This window comes from Sprattus sprattus (assembly GCF_963457725.1).
Source record: "Sprattus sprattus genome assembly, chromosome: 16".
NCBI lineage: Eukaryota > Metazoa > Chordata > Actinopteri > Clupeiformes > Clupeidae > Sprattus > Sprattus sprattus.
Window position 1 is genome coordinate 22511973 of NC_137914.1, and position 14078 is coordinate 22526050.

The 14078-nt window shown below is 41.2% G+C and overlaps 1 protein-coding gene across 1 annotated transcript; it reads left to right on the plus strand.

The window, feature by feature from the left end:
* Positions 1-9047: 9047 nt before the first annotated feature.
* On the plus strand, positions 9048-13114 carry spdef (SAM pointed domain containing ets transcription factor; the record flags this gene model as incomplete). Its single annotated transcript, XM_080854200.1, has 5 exons — positions 9048-9501; positions 10630-10827; positions 10996-11037; positions 12452-12586; positions 12936-13114. 5 exons carry the CDS (start codon positions 9048-9050, stop codon positions 13112-13114), a joined length of 1008 nt encoding a protein of 335 aa, XP_080710326.1.
* Positions 13115-14078: the final 964 nt, after the last annotated feature.

Below are 14078 nucleotides of genomic sequence, written 5' to 3' on the forward strand. Positions count from 1 at the left end.
GCCCCTGTCGCTCTGTCCTCTTTTGAGTCACATTCATTAAACAGGGAACTGTAGTTAAGGTATTTTGAAGACATGGCTTCCATTTAGTCCCACTTCTGTCGCAATATGCCTGTTAAATCTCTTGCTTTTGCAGTTTTGACATGTAAACAATCTTGACCAGCAGAGTCTAAAAAAAAAAAAAACATTTATCCTTTATCAAACCTTTAACTGTTGTTATTTGGTGGTCACTTAAACCTGTGATGCAGACACAATTGAAAGAACAGTGTCTTTGTGTTTCTAAGGGATTCCCGTTGCCTGTGTTCATAAGGGAGCATGGCTGCAGTCATAGGGCCCACAGCAGCAGTCATATATATACCTCACAGAAGAACAAGTCCGCCCAAACCACCGCATGTTACGCATATCAACTCAATGTTTCCCACATTTATTGTCTTCCACCCCACCACAGCCCCCAAAGCTTTGTCAGTTAGTTTCCATACAGCTGTACTTAAAGATCACAAATTGAAAGATCAGCAGAGGGCAAGATGATGCAGGACTATACACTATATGAACAGCCCCTGTGTCTTTTCTTGGTAAAAGGAAATGCTTTTTTGAAAGAAGACCAGAAGAACATTTGTCCATGAGTGCCTTTATGGTGGCTATGATAACGGCTCAGATGGCTGACAGACTGTGTGCCTGATGTCATTTAAATGTATTCAATCCTAAGACAAACAGGAAAGTTATAAACGTCACCATGAACGTCAGCGCAGACTTTATAGTAGCCTGCTTGTGTGCCCCAGCGTAAGCAATCAAGTACACCAGGTAGACTTTGTTTAAACCCTGGGTGGAGTCAGTGCTATGAATGAAGGTGTCCCACCGTAGGTACGCACCATCCCAAATAGCCCTACTGGTAAAGAGACTCAAAAGTTACCTACAATAAGCGAAGTGGAAACTACAAACTGATAAACCCTCAAGTGGTGGAAGGTGGAGATGTTGAAAGCAAAAGCATTTCTGTGAGTGAAAGATTAAACCCATGTGAAATGGGTGCAAATCCTTGATAAACCATAGGTGGGGCGTTGACCTTTCGCTGAATTGCAAAATAAGAAATTAATCTGATAGAGTTTACCGTTCTGCAGTCTTTGGGATAGCGAGACTTCAAAGGTCTCTGTTTCAGCTTGGGACTAGTGTCAACATATATATGTATTTTGTCCAGTGATTTATTTTCTGACCACTTTAAATAACAAGGAGTCTTTCATAAAATAATCTTAACCATCAGTCACTTGGCTTTGATAAAGCACAATATTTCATTTTTCTGTGTGTGTAATATTCTTCTGATGCCATTTGCAACACCAGTATATGTTTGCAGGTGACAGCCCCGTCATATCAATCCGAATCTTTTTACATAGGTGTTTTGTGTTCCTTTTATACATATGCGCTCATGCCAAATCCAACTGTGTGGAACATTTCTTGTCCTGTCAGGATTAAACATGTCAGTATCATCATGGCTGGGAGCCAGAACTTTTAGAAGTGTGAAATGCATGTTCTAATTCTTGGTGTGTGTGATTATTGAAATTTTTATAAATCACCAAGTGTATGCACTGCAAAGGCACACATGCAAACGGTTGTAAAGCAAAAGAACAGGACAAATTAGATCATCTGCAGAAGGCATTTTGTCATCAAACAGCTTCAGGTTTGCATCAAGTGGCTCATTCAGATCATACCTATATTACTATGTCCTAAAAATTCTATTTCTTCAGTCTATGCATGAGTCGGAGAAAGAATGTTAATTCATTCTTGGTGTAATTCATTTAACTGGCACAGCAGACTTAAATAATGCCAATATCTGATGTGTCAGTTTGAAAGATGTCAACGTGAGAAGAGCTCATCGTGTCATGACAGTTTGACTCTAAACCACAACCTCAAGGAAGGGAGGATTCGGTTTACGACCACTGAAGGATAAAGAGCAAACAGAACAGGGACACTCGAAGCAAATATTTGCATTGGCATAACTCGACTTGGCATCTCAGTGAACTGTTCCCCTGTTTAACATTTCAAACTGTACTGATACCAAGGAACTCATTTGTCAGCCCAGTCTAATTGCTATTAGGGGGTGATGAAAATGAGGAAGCTCTAAGTATGATAATTACACTTGTGATTAAAAATGTTGACACTAACACTTGAGGGAAAGCTGTGTGAGGCAATCTGTAAACACATCAGTGTGTGTGTGTGTGTTATTTGGTCAAACAGGTTTAACTGGATAAACTAGAAACTAGACACCATCTTAAACTAAGTATACTATATCAATTGAATGCTCTGGACAGAAATTAAGTGGGAAAATCAGACAATGTGCCAGCAGGCTCTGCTGAAGAGAAGTGACGTGAGGTGAAGTGAAGTGCTATACACAAATAACAGTTCAACCGACAGCTTCACCATTGCCCCTTCCGCTATCTCCGGCTATCTGCTATCACATTATTGAGGGTGTGGAAATGTCATTCTGGTTAAATGTTTTGACATCTAAAAACATCTGCGAACAGTATGTCTTGATATTCTATGATGCTTTATTGCTTTGTCTTGGCCTCTCAACTCCATGGCAGTAACGTAATCCCTGATAAAAACCTGTATTTTTATATCTACTTTGAAAGAGACTGACGTTCCTGTCGAATCCTTGATGAAACGTCAAAGTTGTTTCCTTGGTTCAAGTTATCTGACAGTGAGTAAAAGCACCTGGGAAGTCAGCTTAACGAAAGAATCCGTTTATTCCAACAACCCCTGGTGTGTCTGAGACTAAGGGTAGGGGTCAATTGATATGGTGTGGTATGTGAAACCTACCAATATATAACAACTTATTCAATGTACATGTCTGGGACTTCAACATAATCAATTAAAGACTTAATGAAAGGAGGTTAAACATCAACAAACAGTCACACGATCTTATGAAGCAATCTGTAAGAGTAGATAGTGACAAGCAGTGCTTCACCTATGACAAGGTGATGTCCTATATTTCTATATGGAGATAGTGTTTGTTTTCCATATATTTGTGTACTTGGACTAATGATGCCTCCTGCTCAAAAAGGTGAAACATGGGGTTCCACATGGATCAATTCTTATCTTTTTCTTTGTGCATTCTTTTATAAAGAATAAGACTTGTGCACAAACAACTAATAGCAGTCTATACTTGATGAGAGCAAATGACAAAAACATTTACTGTCTCTAACGGAAACAAACTCAAAAGGACAGGTACATTTGGCACATCTTGATACCATCTTGCTTGCATTGGAAGCAATAACATAACCTCATGAGTCATATTACCTACCTATTCATGACATGAGAGGCTGCAACTAGGGTCTGATAAGGATCTTGTCGCAGTTTGCCTTCGGACATAAGTCTGACATTAAACAGACAAGAACACAATCGATAATTTTTGAGAAGTAACTGACACTGAGCTTTTAAAATTCTTTGGAAAATACTCAAAATTAGGAGGCTTTCCAACTGTATGTGTGTGTAGTGCCAAGTAGAAGCAAACACTGGATGACAGGGTTGCACCTCAATCTCCACAGGATTTTCAATTTGAGGAACAAGATTAAGGAGGGTATGACTCTGGCATTGGTATACCCATTTAAACAAGTTGCCAGCTTCCGAAGAAGTATTTTGTACTAACTCATTTCTTGTGAATATGTTACATACTTTGACTTTAAAAAAAAATGAATTGTCCCCTCTGCGATTTTGCAGGAAGGAGGAAATCGTTATGCAAATGTGTTCCAAGTCCATCAAAATCATCAAATCTCTTCATCTCCTCATCTCTTGAAATATAATTATTATTAATTATAATGGATCTGTTAAATTACTTATTGTGCATACAACTTTAGTAAATGCATTGTTGTCATCATTGCTCTAGAGGGAGAATATTTAATTAATTTGTATTGATCCCTTGTAAATTAAGAAGCATGCTTTTAACCTTTCACATTTGTTGGAGTTCAAAAGATCCCAAGAAACTCATTGCAAAGCTTCATGAGGTAATAAGATCAAAATCCAGACATTAAGCCTTGAAGACTGGGGAAAGAGGCAGACCCTTGAGAAAAATGCAAATTAAACATTTATTTATTCAGGTTATCAGGAAGAGTACTAGAAACAACATCTCAAAAGCAAATAACCATGAATCCAGAGGATCTTGTTACACAGAGTTGGAATATTAACTTGCAAAGCATGTACATACACCTGTTTTCATACTTAAAACTAAATACTTGCTAAAAAAAAAGGAAGTGCATCATCAAATACATATTAATATCCTTCTGATAACCTTGAGTCTCCAGTAAACAATGCCAAGAAGCTAATGTGGTTTTGTGGCCTTGTCCTGGGGCACCTGGAAATTAAACTGCGTTTAAAGCTTTTCTGTAAATTGAGGGAAAGCAGGAAAAGATTAAAAATGTTGATAGCACCACTGGGGTTTTCACCACACTTCTCCTCCACCCTTATGTTCCTCATCATGCTGACAACTGACGAAAAGAAAACACTCTGAGAAAAATCCCTTCTGAGATGAAAGAAGTGAGTGGTAACGTTGCGGGACCAGAAGATGCCTATGGACATTTTTGGAACTGCTGTTGCTTTCGGCAGTTGCTGCCTTTTGGTGTGTTTATGTGTTCGGAGTCTTTTTCATAAAGGGTTTTGAATTGCCATTAAAATTATTCAAATTCACATGTGACTGATCATTTCCTTTAAGAGAATGTGTTGATGTATCCAATGTACCTTCCATCAACACATGCATTCAAAATAAATAATTGTAAATTATTAGCTACATTTAAGGGTGTCCTAACAAAAAAAGGTCCTATCTAAATCTTGTGAATGTGAACATCTCTATTCTGTAGTCAACATAATGACATTATGTGCACTATTGTCATCTTTAACACTGATTTAAGTTTTGATAGTTGAAATGCAAATACACAGACAGACACACACACACACACACACACAGACACACATCTTTGTCTGTTATTCTTTGTTTTCCTTTGCAGACAATTCAACCTTTCTTGTCTTACACACAGACAGAAGACATAGGTCAGAGACAGAAAAAGACAAAAGACATAGACCAAAACTATTGCATCTGCAGTATGTCTTGGGTTAACTGTCTAGGCAGTATTCTTGATTGGAATGAAAGGGTTGTAATCATGTCCTGCAGGCATTTTGCAAAACTCAAAACGGCTACACAAGACTTGGCCTGCCGATATAAAAGTACAAGAAAGGGTTTAACAATTTCAGTTATTTCTGGTTGATGGCAGAACTTACTTGTAACTTTGTTCAAAGGATATCACGAGGCTGAAACCTTAGCTTGCTTGTAAAATTATGAAATGGACTGTTTGCCCTCAGATATACATGTGGTTGTGGGAAACTGTCTGAGACTCTGGAGACAGCAGTGACAACGGACCCAGGCCTTAATGGCATAGCCCTGCCAGTTAAATGATATGTTAAAGTAACACCAAAACCAACAATTTGACACTTTTTGAAGTATGGTTCTATATGCTAGTATTGGTACTATCCTCAAATTAATTGTGATAGCATATGGTCATGTGAAGGACAGATAAACACCGGTGTCTTTCACACTAGGATATGCCCTATAGTTCTGTGTACCGGACTGGAATACCCTGCAAAAATGAAAGAAAAGCTTTCATAGCATGACATTGCCAGCTATACTGCCAAAAGACACCAGTTAGTGTGTTGGAAAGCTTCTATCAGTGTCAACTGGGCTGTTAGTGGTGTTTGCAAGGTTTTTGCATGCTTTTTAGGTAGTTAGCTTGCTAGTTTTGGAACAGAACTACTTATTGCTTCTTTAATGTGAGAATGTATAGGAAGTATTTTGTCTTTTAAACTAAACTAAATAGCCATGAATACTGCCACATATACTGTACATTCACACAAACACACACACACACACACACACACACCCACACACACACACAGAGACACACAATTATGCCCATATACACACACACATGCACCTGTGCATGCCACACACAGACACACACACACACACACACACACACTCACAAAGGCACAGTCATTTGCTTCGAGTAAACAAGGCGTCCCTATAAATGCGTCTTAAGGGCTGTGTGGTGACAGTTATTCCTTCACACATTCTCACACAACACGCCCTTCTCTGCCAGAAATGCCTGCCTGGGAATTGTTATACTGATAAGACCGGCTATTAGCCTCCTTACGTGCCCTGGTTGCTTATTCCACAGGTAAAGCCTGAAGTGTGCTAACTGTCCCCCCACCTCCTCCAGTGAGGTCCCTGAAATTATCTGGCAGGTTGGGCTTTTTCGGGTGTTTTTGGATCCAGGTGAGAGAAGACTGAGGATCTCAGGCATTACAACAAGGTGCCTGATCGCCAGGTAAACTCTTTCAGGGTGACGAGGATCCCCAAACCAACCCACCCCACCCCAGACTGTGAGAGACAAGTGGCCTGTTTTATCTTCTCTAGCGGAACGAGTGCCAGTGAAAGTCTTCTTGGTCGATCTTCACCTTCACCCAGCCAACAGACCATCAATAGTCCAGGAATCCAGATCCATAAATTTGAACTTCTAATCAGGTAAGAACAGGTGCCGGCAGGACTCAGCTCTACCTGGCCACATTTGTCATTGATTCTTACTCAGTTCAAGGACACATAATCACACTGTTTAATGGTTCTTCCGAACAAGTGGATAGTTGTTGTTTTGAAGTGGAGAAACAAATAGTACACAGTAAGTACACTGTTCTTCAGTCAGGCTCTTTTTTATACAGTTGGTAAGAAATGACAAACGACTGATAACATCTTTACAGGAACTGTTGAAGTGTAAGTTCATACATACATACTTTTGAAAAAATGCTAAGAAGCGGTCAATGGGCCTGGCTGGGGCAGAAAGCTTACAAGACTGACAGTCTATGTCATGACGTAGAGAAGTCCCAAATTGATGACTTTACGTCATCACATTTACATTTACATTTACATTTAATCATTTAGCAGGCGCTTTTGTCCAGTCAAGCTACGAGCATTAGAACCCTGGTGTAACAATAAACAAATTAAAATGGAAAAAAAAATAGAAAAGAAAAAATAAGTGCAGGAATGTAACCGCTATAAGTGCAGGTTAAGCACTTCACACATCATCTGCCTTGCCAGGTTCAGGAGGTTTTCAACAGTACATGCTGTGTTGAGCCATTTCCAACCCATGAAATGACCATTTTAGGGGAACACATTTTAGGGTGCACTTACACTTACACTAACAGTGAATGGATTTTGATAAAATTCACCAAGCCTTTACCAAACGATAATTGTTATTGTTTCTAGATGGTACAAACAAGCTTTCAGTGTGTTTACTGAACACCTTTTCCTGTTGAAGTGACATTTCAGCTAAGGATTAGCATCCTCTTAACATCCAGAGATCCCTATCTGATTTTATGATTTGACTAGGCAAACAACTCAAGTGGCCACAAGGATTAAGCTATCATCAGTCAGACATCTCATTCCATCAGTGTGTGTTTGTTCACATGTGTGGGTGTTTGAGTTACCATATATAATTCAATTCAATTCAATTGTATTTATATAGCGCCAAAACAACTGACAGACATATGCAAAAAACGAATACACCCGTCGGACATGAACACACACAGAAACACGCATTAAACAAACAAAAAACTAATAGCTAAAATCATAAATAAATCAATAAATACATAGGCATGCCTGTGAGTCCATTTCAAACCCTCCCAATAGATGCCATTAGGGAACTCTATGAATAATGCTTGACATAGCTATAGTGATGTTGAATGAACTGGTGTTTATTATCAGTCTGACTTCATATTCCTATCAAAGTGTAAACCACTGGATATATTTATATTTGACCAATGTTGAGGCCAACCGCAATAATCTTGAAATGACTGAATCATGTTTAACTTGCATTACTTACTCACTTATAAATATTGCTTTAAGGAGGAGGCAATTGATGAGGTAGGTTTAAATGCTGCCAAATATTTAATTCCTGCAAATTAATATAAACAACCGACTAACAGTAATCAAATGAATTGCTAATGGGATAAAAAAACAAAAAACTATATTTAAAAAAATTCGAGAACACTGCTGGTAAAAAGGCCATCTTGAGCTTGATCATGTGTTTGAAGGCAGCATTGCTCTCCCATGACACGTGATCTAACATTAGTCCCCAAAAGATGAAAGAGAAACTTCTCGGCAACGGCATGGCAAACAGTTCCACCCCGCTCGACAAACACATTGGCCACAGCACACTGAGAGAGACGAAGCGCTTTCCCTTTAGAACACACAGAGGATTAAGAAGAGGGTTTTGGAATGCGTTAGCTGCTTTCCGTTTTCCACAAATGGTGCCTGCCAAAATCCCATGGTGACATGGCAAATATGGTTGGAAAGCTATGGATGGGAATGGTTAGACCTGAGAGTGCACCCAACAAAACAGTTAATTTCAGTCATAACAGTGGGGAAATGAATGGCCCTGGCGTCATCTCTGACGTGGGTTCAAACAAAGGGAAATATTTTCCAACAGGTAGATTAATGGACATTGGCATGTCACCAAAAAAGAGATACATTACAAACTGAGAAACACCTTTTGTATTGATCGTTTTTATCCCATTTCTTTGCCACTAACCTGAGCATAGATTATAATGACTGTCACAGCCAGTGAACCGTTATATCATAAAACTGGCCTCTTTATTTTACATAGCCTTTCACACATTGAAACTATTTCATTCAGTACAGTGTAACAGAGTATCATCCTGCAATACATAAGCCTAACTGTAGTTAGATTAAAGTATAAGGAATTAATGTCCCATTATAAATGGGTTGCGCTGTCCTTACAGTACAGTTACACAGTAACTAGTGCTACCTAATATAAGTATGGGGGAGTAGTCATTGCATTGAAAACAATTATTTTCACTCTTTATATTTGATTGTAATATGTCTACTTGTATAGCTACATAGAAGTACAGAAATACAATTCTGGTGAATATAATATGGAATATAATATAGAATATAATACAGAATTATGTTTTTGCTTTTCTCCCCAGGAGCAGAGAAGACCATGGGGAGTCCAGCCCATGACCTGGCAGCCAGCGCTCTGCACCTGCCCTATGACTTCACAGGGTTTGGTCCCAGCTCAGCTGACTCATGGACCAGCATTGAAGACTCCAAGCCACCCCGCGGCCTCTCAAGCGTGCCCGAGCGCGGCCTGCCGGGCGTCTACCTCTCCCGTCTGGACATGTACCTTTCCGAGGACACCGCCTGGCTCCTGAAGCGTGCTGAAGTCACTAATCCCCTGGTGCCGTGCGTCTGCGACCACAACTCGGACCACGAGGCCCCCCACTGCAAGGAGCCAGAGCAGTGTCCGGTGATCGACAGCCAGGGCCTGGGGGGGCTCTCGCCCGAGCTGGAGGGGCAGGTGGAGGAGCGCTGTCTGGAGCAGGTGCAGACACTGGTGGTCGGAGAGGTGCTCAAAGACATCGAGATGGCCTGCAAGCTGCTCAACATCACCCCAGGTATAATACACTGGAAATGACTGGACATAGCAGGTTTCAGTTCAGGGAAGTGAGCCATAAAACTCCTGTATGATTATATTATATGTTACACTTTACAAGGAGCCTACCAGATTAAAATCTGAACAACATTTCTGTTTGTTCCAGCAGATAACCCAGACTTTTAAGTTAGTCTAATTCTTTGTAGGCTGAACACAGCAATTCACACTTTTCTAATCTTGTGCATATGTTAGACACAGAATACTGAATGTATCGGTGATCTGATTGTAACATGTTACTCAAAGAAGTAGCTATTTTAGCTCATTACCTAGCACTTTAATCCAAATGGTCATACCATTAAACGCTTTTGTTTACTAACTGAAAACACAAAAATGTTTTGTCAAGATGTCAGGTTTGAGAAATCATTTGCATTTCTGCCATGGATCATGGATTATGGTGTGTAGGAAGCATTGGCTCTCGGTGTGAACCAGCATATTGACACACGGCTGCATCTTTTCTTGTGTGGTCTAACTGATATTTGGTCTTGTTCAAAACCGTCGCTTGGCAAATAGTCCCACAGTGGTCCTGAAGGAGATGCCTGTAGCAAATGTTTGTCAGGTCATTTTTGCTGCTCATTTCGGGGCTTCAGTGGCAAGGACTGCTAAGCCCTTGCTTAATTCTGCCAAACGTGTGTGGCTGAAGACAACAGTTCTTAGCCACCCCACCCTGTGCAAATGGCTCTGTTGACTTTTCACCTGTTCACACAGTAACTCACCTGCCTTCAGGTGACAGTCTCACGTTAAGAGACAAATGCAGCATTATGCTGAAATATTGACATGCCATCTTTTGCTCTTAATCTAATGAGCACACTTTGGTGGAAAGGTCTTCACGTTTGATGGTGCCTGTGTGTGTGTGTGTGTGTGTGTGGGGGGGGGGGTGTTGGTGAAATGAACACTTGTCCACGTGGCGTGCCTCTCTGTGTCTGTGTTCAAAGATCTGAACGAAAGGGCTTTAAACAGGATCGAGGCTTAGCTTAGCTTAGCGTAGTTTAGCTTAGCTTAGCTTAGCGTGAACAGAGCAACAGGGGAGCAGCTCACGTGGTATGGCGGAGCAAATAAGATGAGTGAAATTACCTTTGGCCTTCCTCCACAGACCCCGTGGAGTGGAGCTCAGGTAACGTACAGAAGTGGCTGCTGTGGACGGAGCACCTGTACCGGCTGCCCCAGGTGGGCAAGGCCTTCCAGGAACTCACAGGCAAAGACCTCTGCGTGATGATCGAGGACGACTTCAAGCACAGATCGCCACAGTGCGGAGATGTGCTGCACGCCCACCTCGACATCTGGAAGTCAGGTATGATTCATGCCAACTTGTGACAGGTGGATTAAGACGAAAGAGCCTCATGGCATAGACAAACACTTCACCATGCCAGATGTACATGCCAGTGGCAATGACGCAGAAATGTGTCTTAACTGCTCAAACCACACCGCTGACTCATATGCTTTGCATCCTTTTCTTTAGCTGCTTGGATGAAAGAACGTTCCCCTGGTGACCACATCATTGGTAAGAATGTTTGGGGTTTCTTTCACTTTCTTTCTTTTATACCAGTAGAATGAAAGCAGCTAACATGACTGTTTCAGCAACAGCTAGCTAATTAGCATCACCACTGAAGTGTTTATCAGCCGATACATTTAAGTACAAAGGGGCATGATAACTTACCTCACTAGCTATAATATAGCCTACACAGTATACTGTAAGCCTTTTTCTCTACTGCACTTGATTAAGATTGGTCTGGCCAACCGTACACAAAGGGGAGAATACTAATTTCAAGGTTAGGGTTTTGGTTACTAACACAATGAATTTCAATGATATAAGGTGGTAAAGCTTATGATGCCGTTCAGGTCTATGTGACTGTCTGCTGAGAAACCCGAGAAGCGTACATGAGGCCATTCACCAAAGGCTCACACGTCATCCCAAGTTTCCCAGCAGTGGATCTACCTATAAACAAACACCTTCACTGCACACTGCACACTGCACACGCAGGTTCATTCCCATCTACCAGCTGTTTAGCAAACCAGATATCCCCACGGCCAACCAGATATCCCCACGACCAGGAAATGACACTACTCCCAGTACGTGCCATAAAGAAGGGCTATCCATTCGGTTACAGTTAACATTGTTTTGTTCAATTCAATGTTTATATAGCGCCAAAACAAAGGCGGTACGGTCAGAAGAAACCTTGGCACAGAAGGGGGGGGGGGGGGGGGTACTACTACCTGGAGCCAGCTGAGTAGAGAGGTAGAGATAGAAAAAAGGGGGAGGAGGAGGTGAAGGGGATCAAGTTCGCTGAGTGCCGCAAATTATGTTATCTTCACAACTGCCAGTATTGCTAAACTCTCATGTCAGTGGCCCTAGATCAGGAACAACAGAGAGTAATGGGAAGTGCTGTAGATTTCCTGGTGGCTGCTTGAAAGAAACCCAAGCGTTGCTGTAGCTTTTGAAAGGATCATTAAATCATTAATGGAATAAATCATTAACCAATGTGCAGGTTGAGGCTGAAAGCTTAAAGTTGAGCAATAACATTGGTGACAATTGAAATTTGGTCAAATTGTTTTTATCAACATACAATTTATCAGTTCTTAATATTTATTGACAGGAAAGACCATAACTGTTTGCTGGTATCATATTGCTACATGAATGTCTACAGTACACTTATGTAATTGGGTGAATTGTGACTGCTCTGACTCCAGAGCAGGTAAATACTAGGTGTGCTTATTCAGTGGGCAGTGGTTATACTGTTCCATGTATGGAGAAACACAGTGTTAGTGAGCAATTAGTGGTGGCTTTTGACTGTTTCGGGAAGAAGACGTGATTTTCTGAAAGAGTGCAACAACTAATCTCTTATCTCAGGAACAGTACAGCTTTGCTGAGGGCACACAGTGTATTTGTAACAAGTGGTCTCTCTTAACTGTTCCAGGAACAGACGAGCTCGTCTCAGAGGCCGACTCCTGCTGCTCTGGGCAGCCCATTCACCTCTGGCAGTTCCTGAGGGAGCTGCTGCTCAAGCCTCACACCTATGGCCGCTGCATTCGCTGGCTCAACAAAGAGAAAGGTGTGTGAAGGAGAACAACGTCTGTGTGTGTGTGTGGGGGGGGGGGGGGGGACAGATAAAAAGGTTAATGGGAGTTATGACTTCTCCTATGTGGTTGGAATTCTGCCTGGTCTCTACTGTAAGTTATGATGTAGACAGGACTCTAGGGCTTGTATGAATATGCCAGGGTGTGTGTGTGTGTGTGTGTGTGTGTGTGTGTGTGTGTGAAAAAGACTCCCAGGTAATAAAATATAGCTAAAATGCAAAAACAGTGTAATTTATCCAGTGTTGGAAAATATGAGATATTCGAACTTTCCATGTTCTTGATTCCCTTTTGGGGCACTGACAAAGATGGTGATGTCTTCAACAGGTATCTTCAAAATAGAGGATTCGGCTCATGTGGCTAAACTCTGGGGTATCAGGAAAAACCGTCCAGCGATGAACTATGACAAGTTGAGCCGCTCTATTCGGCAGTACTACAAGAAGGGAATTATTAAGAAACCGGACGTGTCACAAAGACTAGTTTATCAGTTTGTCCATCCCGTATGATGGAGGCAGGTTCCCCCACGGACGAAACCACTGCTACTCAGTGCCGATGCAAAACTGTGAACTGTGTCGAAGGAGTGAATTCTTACATAGTTTTGCTGAATGATTACATGTCATGGGTAGCCACCTCTTTTCTGTTGTTACATATTCAGCATTAAAGAAGCTTGTATCCCAAAGATGGAGGTGGAACAACCTTCTGCCGAGATACTCACTAACATTTGCTGCAGTCGTAGCATCTCAGAACTGCCTGTTCATTTGCATATCCTGCCTTTATATTTACTGTATTTTACTTCTAGGGTTTAAGTAGACTTTTCTTCCTACTAGCATTTCTATGTGTTGTTTTTTAAATATATCCTTTAATTCTTACAAAAAGTGCTTGTAGGTGAGACCCTGCAGTCGCTTGTGTTTTTAGACCATTAACTGATTACGTCCTTTAACTGCGTGAAAGTGAAAAGAACAGAGTTTGAAATAGGCTTAGGCCATATGATCACCTTCAATCTGTTTTCTCCCGGTTTATTTATTTTAAGGGTGGTTTATGACTTTTTGTTACTTTACGGTCTGGTTGAAAAGCAAACACTGACTTACGTCCATTCAGCTTCTGTGAGAGTCTTAAAGTATATTATGGAAAAAGGTGCATGTGTGCAAACAGTCGTAGGTTCAGTTTTTGTGCGTAATGAATGATTATAAAACGTCTTGGTACACATTTGACTCTTCCCCCACTTCCTCCCTCCCTCCACCACCACCACCACCCCCCCCCCCCCCCCCCCTCTCTGTGTGTGTGTGTGTGTGTGTGTGTATGTGTGTGTTTGACATTCAGTTTGGACATGGGTAATCTTTGTTTGATTTTATCATAGCTGAAGCCTACCTAAAGGAGGGTGTTTCCTCCTTTCCAAATGTCAAGTTTACTTGAGGATATGCCAAATTATGAGCCGCAGGAGGAATCTTATCTCTGTTGTTTTCTCTGAGT